The sequence below is a fragment of the Alligator mississippiensis genome, chromosome 2 (genome assembly GCF_030867095.1).
Source record: "Alligator mississippiensis isolate rAllMis1 chromosome 2, rAllMis1, whole genome shotgun sequence".
Lineage (NCBI taxonomy): Eukaryota > Metazoa > Chordata > Crocodylia > Alligatoridae > Alligator > Alligator mississippiensis.
This window is the reverse complement of record NC_081825.1, coordinates 119,069,112-119,081,206: the sequence shown is the minus strand read 5'-3', so window position 1 is coordinate 119,081,206 and position 12,095 is coordinate 119,069,112. Positions and strand designations below refer to the sequence as shown.

Below are 12,095 nucleotides of genomic sequence, written 5' to 3'. Positions count from 1 at the left end.
CCACCCCGCACCGCCGCAGTCGTGCAGCCAGTTGTGGGGCATGCCGCTGCATGCAAGCCCCCTGTCCCACCCCCTGGCCAGGCAGCACGTATGCGGCCCGCACACAGTGGTTACCACTGCACTGCCGTTGCCACACTCTGCACCACTTGCCCACAGAGCCATGCAGGTGGCCACGGGATGGTAGTGCAGGGTACAGTAGCAGAGTTGCAGTGGCAGCCTCCGTGTGTGAACCTGCTGTCAAGCCAGCCGGCATGTGTGTGGCCCACAGACTGGCACCTGTGCCCTCACCCCCTGACCCTGCTCCTGGGAGTGAGTACAGGGGCACACTCCCCCGCTCCTTGGCCTACCCCCCCCCCACACACACTTGTCTGCTGGGGTGGGTGTCAGTGTCTGTATGTCTGTGCCTGTGTGTCTGTGGGGCTGTTGCGAGGGGCATCAGGAGGCCTGTTGAGACTGTTGGGGGGAGTGCGGAGCACCAGCAGTGCTGGGGGGGGGGGGGGGGAGGGGAACTCTGGGGGGGCCTTTAATTTTTATCACAGATTTTGGGTTTTTAAATCAGAGAATTTGCAATTTTTAATCAGAGAAAACCAGGATTCCTGTTAATAACACATAACCATGCACTGTACACACAGACAAGGCAGACCACCTTCAAGCTGGATGTGCTGAATAAAACACTACTTATTGTACAGTAAACTCATTCTTCTTTTGACTAAGTGTAACTGCAAAGCCCCCAAATGCATTTTGTTTTTAAACTAAAAGTAAATAAGGATTTAAAATTAAAAGAAAGATGTTTTTGTAGTAACTTGAAAATAATGTTACCTGATAATGTGGGCACCAGTCACATTTTCCAGTAGGTCGCAGAGTGTGAGAAATATTCCTCTTACGCTTTTCAGTTTTTGGGATGCTTCCGATATGGGGTATTGGTAAAGGATTTCTTGCTGTCAAAATTTCAGTTATTAATTAGTTAGGTAAAGCAAAAGATCATTAAGGAAAACAATATTAGCATCAGCAGTTAGCTTAGACTTTAGATCTTTTACCACATCCCTTCAAAGTATGACAACTAGTAGGAGTCTGCTTGCTTACATCTAGACATTGCTGCAAACTTGTACATTTATGAAACACATGAGTATTTTGACAATATCAAATATCTTTGTTTGTAAAAATGTAAAAGGCTTATATCTTCACCATAATGACAAATGTGTACACAGATTTTTTAAAAGGTATGACTGCACCATTTCACATCTTTAAAATGTTTAATTAATTTAAAATGGACGTTTGCTATTTAAGGGTAAGATTGTGACCTCCTTATTCACACTGATAACTAAGTAGTTATACAATTAATACCACCAACTTCTTCATTTAAATAAGCGATGTAATTTATGACCTGTAAAACTGAGGCCATAAATCACATAATTACACCCTTTACTTGCACAGATGATATATTTTATATATAGTATAACACATTATTGTTGTGTGTACTGAAAGAATTAAGAAAATATTAAGAAATGTGGCTTTGAGCCTGCAATTGGTTACACCTCAGTTTACCCATACTGGTGCAGAATCTGCAGGTGACTGATTGCAAAATCAGTAACCATAATAATAAAATAGTAAGGGATGTTGTTTTATATAAATGTACTTTAAATATTATACCTCTTAAATTATTTTCTACAAGCTTATCTAGTTTAAACCACATCTGTGTGGGCTCAACCAAATTTAAGTCTATTCCATGTACATACTGCACTTTGTCAGCTCATGAAATGAATGCAGTTTATAACTAAAACCTACACCAAAACCTATATAGTATTTTCAGTCTTTACTAGATGGCCTGGAAATAACCTAATTGAAATATCAAATCTATCCAAGGCAAGGGGGTATGAGATACTATTTTTTTAAAGCAACACTGAATTCATTAACTTCCTTATTTTATATCACAAAAGAAGTCTAGATAGTGCCAAAAACCTGTTAGGATATTTTCTTTTCAACAAGATTAAAATGAATTTCATGTTTAACCATAGGGAACATACAAACTCTGCCACTCTCCTCCTATTTAATTAGCTCTATTTTAAATACTTGTCAGCAACAAGGATTTTCTGCATCAAACCCTCATCAAGAACAAAGCCTTTTCTAATTACAGCACTGGAATGGGTTAGGACGAAAAAAATCTTTTCTCTCTCTCTGAACAGGGACCTTTACCAAGTTCATTAGAGAAATATCAGTACACTTTCCCAGGGAAAGAAAAGACAAATGTAACAAAAGATTCAGGCAGCACCATCTATATATATTAATGAGTTACTAAGGTTTACTATGTAGCATGACACAAGGAGATCAGTTATCTTTAAAGCAAGTTTAAATGTGTCATTTTATTCAAAGGTTGCATAAATCAGGGACAGCTAAATTAATGAGAGAGTATTTTACCTTAAAAGCATAAGACATTTTTCTGAACAGAGATCTACAATATCACAGGGAAATAAAATTAATAATTTTATAAATTTCAGTAAATCCTACTGTTTTATTTCTATTTCATGCATCTCACATATTAGGAACTGAAAATAAATGGTTTGGTTCAATCACTGCAATCTTGGCCCCAAAAGGGCTGCCTGAAAAGACTCCTGTCAAAATAGAGCTAACCATCTAAAAACCTCCCACAACCTTCAAACACGGGGCATTGACAAAGGATGTTTTTAGTTGTGTCCTACACCAATGAATGGAGACAATGATCTGCTGCCCTGCTGTACAGAGGAAGGCTGTAAACTATTCAAGATTGATTCAGAAGCTAGTAAAATTAGGAGCATTTCTAAAGACCTTACATACTAAGTATTTGTCAGAACCTGCTAAATATCATTACTCAATAATACTTGCTTTATATGCAAGCAAAACAAACACTTCCGATAGTGATACTAGCAATTTGGACGTGGAAACAATATTATTTTCTTAAAGGATAAAATTACTGAAAAACTGCTCGATTACTTTGAATCACCTATTCATTCTGATCTAAAGAAGCAACCATGGACAAACCAACCAAATGAACCCATGATTATACAGAATACTAATTTCCTTGTAAGCAGATAACTTTTACTTTTAATTTTGGTTTTGGTTGTGGTGGTCCAATACACTCCCAAGTATAGGAGTAAAAGGATTTACTGAAATTCATAACATTATTAATTTTATTTCCATGTAATATTGTAGATCTCTAAAAGCATAAGACATTTTTCTGAACAAAGTAAAATACTCTCTCATTAATTTCAGCTGTCCCTAATTTATGCAACCTTTGAATACAATGACACATTTAAACTCGCTTTAAAGATAACTGATCTCCTTGTGTAGTGCTATATAGTAAACCTTGGTAACTCATTAATATACATAGCTATGATAGGCTCTGGGTTTATTAATTCTACTTTTAAACGTCAAAAGCTTAGAAGTTGGAGAATGAGTAAATAGTCAAAGTTGCTAGTATTTACTAAAGAGGCTTGAATACCAAACCAAAAGACCAAAAAGCTCAATAAAGGACTACTTATAGAAGGTGACACAAATAGATAACATTTCCTCAGTTCTAATCCAAAGTATTGTAAACTCTGGAGTCTGAAACAGTACATATCCCTATTCATAGAATCAAAGAAAATTAGGGTTGGAAAGAACCTCAGGACATCATCTAATCCAACCCCCTGCTCAAAGGATAAAACTCAAGATATTTGTCTCCAAAAGTAATAGCATCATTTTGGTAAAAAGTGTTTAATAACTTAATTATACTATTTAAGCAGAGCCCAGATCAGGGGCTATTTGGGGTTGTACCACCCTGAAGTTTCCAGGAAAGAATTTTTCTCTGTCAACATACAAAGAGAACAGGCAGGTTACAGCCCTTTTTCACCCCTACTCCTCTCATGCTGTGCCAGTTCTCCTTTTCTGGAAGATAAGGAGAAAAAAGGGGTTATGGTGTCATGTGGAATAGAAAGGGGATGGTCCAAATACACTCCTAAGTATAGGAACTGCAAATAAGTCAGTTGTTTAAAAGCCACTGTAGTCACTTAACTCCTAATAAGTCCTGGAGCCAGTTAGACTTTCATTATCCTTGCATTTAAAATATTAAAAAAAATAATTTGCTCTATATTCACCTAGCTAGCGACTATATTCAGACTATATTCAGAATCACTATGTTCAGTTGTGGCTCTCTCTTTATAACTGTCTCTAGATTCTTCCTGGACTATCCTGAATGGTAAGCAACCTCGGATCTTGACCTCAAAGTTGAAGAAAAATTTAGCTTTCTCTAACATACAGTGAGCTTTGACAAAACTTCTTAATTTTCTCTCTCAAACCTAGGTAAATGCGCTTTTTTTATTTTTGCAGTAAGAAAGTTCCAGGATGAGAAATGTTCTGTGATTTTATCCGACTCGGTGGGAGGAATTTTTGGGGTAAAAAAATTTACAGAAAATGAACTAGACTGAGGCTGTATGGATGTATTAAAAACACTTGTATGAACTAATTTGTTCCAAAACTGCCTCTTCCTGTGAAAGTGTAGTTTCCTAAATGGCAAAAGGAAAAACAGCACAGCAAAGCTTATAGGATTACGATGCAGCATCTCTCTCGAATTGTATGTATTTCATAAAACGTAAAAATTAAAAGTATTATTTACATTACGAAGTCAAGAACTTAACAGCTAGGAAATGCCAGATTTATGGTTGCCCATGCAGCCTTAATTCTGCCCCTTTGTCTGTCTATCCTGTCCACTGGATGAAGGCAGCTGTTGGAAAAATACGATATGGAACCATGTAATTAAAGACAGTGTCATAATGGATGTGCACAAGGGGGCTCAATTAAGGTTGCACAAAAAGCCAGAAATCTGTCATTTCGGGAGCTTAATTTTGCAAGTTAAACAATGTTCTTTAAGGTACGATTTTTAAATGCAACTTACATTTCCCTAAAAAGAAAAAAAAAAATCAAATTCCTTTATGAATAACTAACACTTACACATCATCATTCCCAGAGAACTGAACATCTACAATCCTCTGACACACACCTCCAAATATACTTCAGAGATATGCAGGAGAACTTCAGAAAAACTTAAAAATCATCTCCTTCATATAACCTACTCCAAAAGAGCTCAACCCAAGAAGGAAATCATTACATGCTGCAACAACTTAAAAGAGATAAATCCAGATATCTTCCCAAATATTATACAACATATACAAAGAGACTAACAAAGATTTTTTACAACATCCATCCAACATGAAAAGAAGAAATGGAACCAATTACTACAAGAACAACTTTCCCAGCAACGAAACAACCATCAGAGAAACACCAAGAATATTGTACAACATTCCAACCTCACACTTGATGAAACTGAAAGAAGCAACCAACCCTCAAATATCATCACTCTCTCCAAGCACACACTTACCAAAGCTGAAAAATCTGTTCTCTCTGAAGGTCTTAATTTCTGTGTGGAAAAATACCCTAATAATGTACTACAATGTGGAGATCTGCAAGAATTTTTCCGACACCTCTGTCTCAAGGAATAGTTCCACAACCAAAATGAATCCGCTTCCAACAATACTTTATCCTTTGACAACATCAAGGAAAAGATTACCGCCCCCCTCAACCCTGCCCCGCCCCAATCAGATTGGACACCTCACAGTGGACAAAATTCAAACCTTGACCACTACATTGACTGCTTCAAGGAAAGAATGAATGATGAAACTATCAACAAATGCCACCATAACCTCTCCCTCTCAGAGAGAAGAATCTCTAAGATCCAATCACTAAATAGTAATAAAACCATTAGATAAAGGAGGAACGATAGTTATCCTTAACCATGGAGATTACATAACAGAAGCCAACTGACCTCACCTACTACGAAAAACTAGAGGAAGATCCAACTCCCTTTTCATCTTAAAAATCAAAACCACCATCAAATTATTTCCATTTGAACTACAAAAAAACCCCTCAACAAACAACTACAGAACTTGATTCTCCCACCAACCCAGGGACTTTTTACATGCTCCCTAAAATCCACAAACAAGGAATCCACAAACAAACCCTGGCAGACCTATAATATACAGCCATGGAACCCTAACTGAAGAAATATCAGGTTTCATTGAATCCACCCTAAAACCTCTTGTCACTCAAAGACCGAGTTTTGTCCAAGATATAACAGACTTTCTATGAAAACTTAAAAACACAGACCACCTTCCCAGCAATACCCTCCTAGTCACCATGGATGTTACCAACTTATATACCAATATCCCACACCAGGATGGCATCCAAGCCTGCCTTACATATCTACAAGAGCAAGATTACAACTCAGAGTACAGACCCAAAGATATTACTCAACTTACATGCTTCATCTTTTCAAACAAGTTCATTTTCAATAACCAACACTTCCTCCAGACCATAGGCATCTTATGGGCACCAAAACAGCCCCACAATATGCCAAACTTTTTATGGGCCACCTGGAAGAAGAATTCCTCAAGAACTGTACCATCAAACCCATGCTATACTTAAGATATATAGATGACATCTTCATCATTTGGACTGAAAACCTGCAATCTCCGATTGATTTCCATCACAAGTTCAATAATCATTACCCCTCCATTAGACTTTCTCTTGAATACTCCAGCACCAACATTTCCTTTTTAGACACTATGATCAATATCCAGAATAATAAAATACAAACCACCATATACAAGAAACCCCTGGACCAACATACATATCTACACAGAACCAGCAATCACCCTAACTACACCAAGAAAGCTGTAATATACGGCCAAGCTCTCCAATACCACCAAATTTGCACTGAGAAACACAGTTGTGTCCATCACATCACAAATCTCAAGGCGGCTTTCATTCAACAAGAACACTCCAAAGAGCCACTCAGATACCATGTGAAGAATCGCTGCAGCACAAAAAGAAAATCCCCACAAATTATACACCATTAGTTATGACATACCACTCATTCCTCCCTGGAACCTATATGAAAAATCCTCAAATAATTGCAACCCATATCAGAAGAAGACCTAATTCTTAAAAGAGATCTTCCCAGAACCACCCATCCTAGCCTTTAAACAAGCACCAAACCTTGCCAATCTCATCACCAGAAGCAAAGTTCCTATGGCCCAAAACACACCAAACAGATCCAGAATCAGACCATGCCAGGACAAGAAATGTAAAACCTGCTGACACATCTCCACCACTCGCACAATAACTACACACCACAACAGAACCATTACCATTCCTGGATCTTACGCTTGCACCTCTAGAAATGTAATACATCTCATCCAGTGCACTAAATGCCCTGATGGAAAATACGTTGAAGAAACCAAACAACTGCATACCAGAATGAATGTACACGGAAAATTTATCAAAGACAAAAATACCCAGTTGCCTTTGGGGGAACACTTATCACAAGACAACCCCCTCTCTCCAATCTCTCAGTTCTAATCCTCAAAGGAACTTACAAAACACCTGTCGTAGACGAGCCTATGAACTCCACTTCATAAATCTACTGGATATAAAAAAAATCATGGACTAAATATAGACATTGGATTTATGGTCTGCCTGCCACCCGATAAACCCGGGTAACCTATCTACATTTTACCAGCTATCTTTCATCTCCGGGTCAACATTTTTCATCTTCCCCACCTACCTGTCTCTCACCTCTTGTCTCCCATTCCCTCAGATCCTCACTGCTAAGCATTTGCAGTTTCACAGACCTGCATTTTGCATATTGGCTTCTACTGCATCCAGGAGAACACAAAACGACTTTCCCTATTCCCGAAGAAGGTTGTTTGTGCCCAAAAGCTTGCAAAGAACAATTTTTCCAACTATTTAGTTGGTCTAATAAAAGATATCACATTTACCCAATAACCTGGTCTCCCTCTGCATGCATTTTTAGCACAGCTGAAACTCTAAATTACTGGCATTTCATCACAGATAGCTACCATTTAAGTCACATAACTAATACTATCCCACAGCAGGAGATTATCTTGAAGAGGGATGGACCTAGGGACTAGGAGGTAGCCAGGCTACCTGGTTCATTTATTAGAAAAGTTAAATGAGCAGGGATCCTATGCATTAGTATGGTGCCTTCTATGCATGTTTAAAACAGCGTGATAAAATTTTGGCAGATAATGATTAAATATTGAAGATATCCCCAATTTATTTGCAGACCTGTGATCTTGTTTGTCACTATGAGATCTTTAGCCATGCTGTAGAAATTCAAAATTCAATGAAACACTGCAGACTGGGCTCCTTTTTCTGACAGTTCAGGCATACACTTTTTGTGGGAAACCAAATCATGGGAAAATTACTCACAAAATAACCAGTACCACTTCTACTAAAAATCATAGCAGTGGCTAGTATTGTAACAGGTTTCTTTTGTGTTATTTGGTTGGGTACATACCTCGTCTTTAGATGTTTCAGAGTCCAGTTTGAGCGTGAGGTACATAACAATATGAGGCACGCCTTGGATAGCCAGCTGGAGATCTGTGTTATCTTCTCCCCACAGAAGCTTCACCAGATTGTTCATAGATGATTGTGCTTGTTTATACTTTTGTTGAGATGTTCCTTCTGGCTCAAAAACTGAGGTTTCAAATGTAAGTTTCACCTATTAAAATAGTGAAATAGATTATGAAAATTGAACCATGCTGACAGTCTTTGTCATATATAAGCCAAAATAAATAAAAAGATACTTCAAACTTAAGAACAACTTTAATCTCTTAGACCTCTTTTTATGGAAGAGTTCTCTACCATAAAGAGAGAGTTTTTAAACACATGTTCAAGTCATAAGCATTCAAAAATCCCTGCTGTTTGAAACAAGCCACTTATATATTCAATGTTATATAACCATCCATTACCAAGGATTAAGCCAGCTATTAAATGCTCTATCAACCATATGAACTATGCACGTGGCCTGGTATGTTTTCATACTTGATTTTTATGGTTTTAAAAATGGAAAAATACACTTATTGCTCGGGATTTGTTTGAACACAAGATCTAGCACTACTACCATTTTGAAGCATGTACAGTATTTGCCTTGCTTCAAAATGGACGTATTTGTACATTTCAAGGTTATTTCAAGAATACTTTCTTACCATTTTAAAAAAACATCCAAGCACATGAGAGCAGAAGAATACATTTAAATTTCACTTCAGACCCAACCTTTTCTGTAAATTTTTAACAGTCTGGGGTAGATGAATTCTTCACTCCAAACTAACTTGCCAAGATGTTTTCAAATTTTCCTTATCAGATCCATTTTTAAAAAGTACTTGATTAAGAAAAAAGTGTTATATTTAATATTTAACAATCTATTACATACCACTTGCAAATGCAGACATTTGTTAATCATTGATTAAATTAAAAAATTAGTTACATCAAGTAACAAATACAAACATTTGTTACTCGATTTTAAAAACTATAACAAAACAATTTGCTCTACAAAAAGTAGGTAACTTTCAATTTTTGAAAAGTTACTATGATGAAGTTGGCTTTACTATATATTTATAGAAACTATGCATATGTTACCATATATAGCAATATATTACTATATTTCTATGTTATATTATTAAGAGTAAAAATAACTTTTTGTTTTAGGTCTATTTCTTGGATTTTAAATAACACAAAATCCGAGTTTGGTTTGGAAATGTATTCCTACACTCACCTTGACCTTACTTGCTTCTCCAGCTTCTACTTCTTCTCCCTTTGGTTCTATGTGTAATTGCCTTCTGCCTAATTTCCAGCTCTTGTGAATAACTGAAATAGTCTCGCTGAATTGTATAACAACTTAGCCAATGTTCAGACCCTGTACTCCATTCTTTCCCTTCTCTACCTGCAAGGCACCTTTCATACAGTCCACTACATTCCTCTTTGATAGTCTGCCCTCCCTTGGCTTTTGTGCCAGTTCTCTCCCTTTACTTTTCCTAGCAGGTCTTCAGCATGTTCAGAGAATCCCCATTATCCCATCTTAAACTTCTTCCAACTCAGTCCTTGTTCCTCTTCTATTCTGGCTTCTGTCTTTATTTATTCAGGAGCACTTCAGCTATTATTTCCAGACTGATAACTCGTAGGCCACTCAATGTCTTTCCAACGTCCTTGTGCATGCCCAGCTATCATTAAATTTTAATCTCACCAAATGAAAGCTCTTAATCTTTTCCCAAGGCTCTTTCAACCCACCTTCCTATCTTAGTCGCCATGGACAAGACTACCATCCCTGCCATCACTAAGGCATGCAACAAGGGCATTATCTTTGACTCAGGCCTCTCTCCTGATCTTCACACCCAGGCTGTGCCTAAATCTTGCTCATTTCTCTTGCATAATCTCTCTATAATGTGGCCTTCTCTCTACATCCACAACTAAAAACACTCACCCACACCACAACTACTGTAATAACCGCTTCACTAACACTGACACATTATTTTTTTCCCTACTTGTATCTATTAAAAATACTACTGGCAAATATCAATTTCAAGGAGTGTTATGTTACCATCTTTCTGTGTTCCTACATTGGACCCCCTTTCCCTAACTACTTGTCTTCATTTTTAGCACTATCTCCATTAGGGATGTAAATACTGATTTAAAAAAATAACCGTTTATCTTGTTGTAATTACAACGATTAAATGATTACATTAGTAGGGGAGAAGAGGAGGGGATATTAGTATCTATATCTAGGCTCTGCAGACCCAAATGCAGCCACCTGTAGCCTCCCTGCTGCCTGCCATAAGCAGCCTGGGCTCCATGGCGGGTGGCAGGGGCCTTCCCAGAGCCTGGGCTGCTTGTGGCAGGAGGTGGGGAGGCTGCAAACGGAACCTAGCTATACTAGACCCCCTTCCATCTCCCCCCTTCCCTCCTCCTCGCTCCTCCCTCCCTCTTGCTTGCCCTGCCACCTTACGGTTCCTTCTGGAGCACTGCATGTCTTTCCTTTCCCAGCCCCCTTCCCTGCCAGACTGCGCCAACCAATAACTGGCAAGCTGATCAGTTATCACTTGGTTTATCAGTTAAACGATGAATCATTTACCTGTTCACATCCCTATCATCCCCAATGTATTTTGGATATATCAGCTCCTAACTCTCTCTGCCAGCAGCATCAGTTTTTATCATTCACTTGTGCTTTCCCTGCATGGGAGCTCCTGTCAGAATCTGCAAAGCCACTTAATTTTTCACTTTTAAATTCTCTCCTTAAAACTCTCCTGGGCTGTGACACCTACAAAGCTTTATAATAAAGATGCTGCCCAGTATTTTCTTTTTGTTTCTCAGTGCTCTCCTACTTATCTGTCAGTATGGACTTAGTCTCTTGTCATATACTTGTAATCTAAGTTATTTGGGGCTGGGACATTTGTTTTGCTTTGCTTTGTTCTGTTTGCATGGTGTTTTGTGCAAATAATAAAGGAGACGACAGACTCCAAAGACACCACAAGATGGTGCTACCAGGTTAGCTGTTTCATACTACTAATAAGGGGACAGGAAAATCTTTATGGTAACAGTACCTTCCCCTAACGAATTTTTTTTTCTGCTTCAGTCTTGGCCATTCTCCTTTCAGCTTCATTGATGTTTCTGGTTAAGATAATACAGCTGCCATGAAAGTCATATTAAGGAAAAGGTAATCTGAAGATCAAGAAATCTACACGACTAAAAATATGGCTTTTATTATATGCAGACTTGGTAGTGTTGCCTATAGTTAAGGCTGCCTGACACTTCCCATTATAAGATTCTGTTTATTGTTGCTTATAACTTTCCAAACTTTAATTGAAAATTTCAGGCTGAAATTTTCTATGCTCTGTTTTTGCCTCAGGCTAACTATTTTTGGAAAGTTCCAGTTAAACTGGTTCAGCAATTTCAAAGGACTATACATTACAAAAAAACTAAGCTCTTTTGTCTATATTAAAAAACTCTCAGCCACCTTACTGAGAAATTATTGCATCTCCCTGCTTTGGAACAGGGACTTGAAATTTAACAGGAGTTTCACCCTAGTGTCAGGAACATGTCTTTGCATTTCTTGTGAAAACTTCCCAAATCTGGCCATCTTCTAAACCCCTGAAAATCACAGGCCCACACACTCTCAGTACAAGAGGTGAACAACATCTTTCTGAAATTCCTACTCCACAACTCTCATG

The 12,095-nt window shown here is 37.9% G+C and overlaps 1 protein-coding gene across 4 annotated transcripts in view; it reads right to left on the bottom strand.

Moving 5' to 3' along the window:
* Positions 1 to 12,095, bottom strand: part of INTU (inturned planar cell polarity protein) — a 94,021-nt gene that overhangs the window by 34,805 nt on the left and 47,121 nt on the right. For all 4 annotated transcript variants that reach the window (XR_002092575.2, XM_019494777.2, XM_019494774.2 and 1 more), the window contains exons 4-5: positions 8,390 to 8,593; positions 820 to 938 (exon numbers count right to left, since the gene is read on the bottom strand). Coding sequence is in view for 3 of the 4 variants with exons in the window: in XM_019494777.2 (XP_019350322.1) it covers positions 820 to 938; positions 8,390 to 8,593 (323 nt within the window). In the remaining variant the exon portion in view is untranslated. The remainder of the gene's footprint in view (positions 1 to 819; positions 939 to 8,389; positions 8,594 to 12,095) is intronic.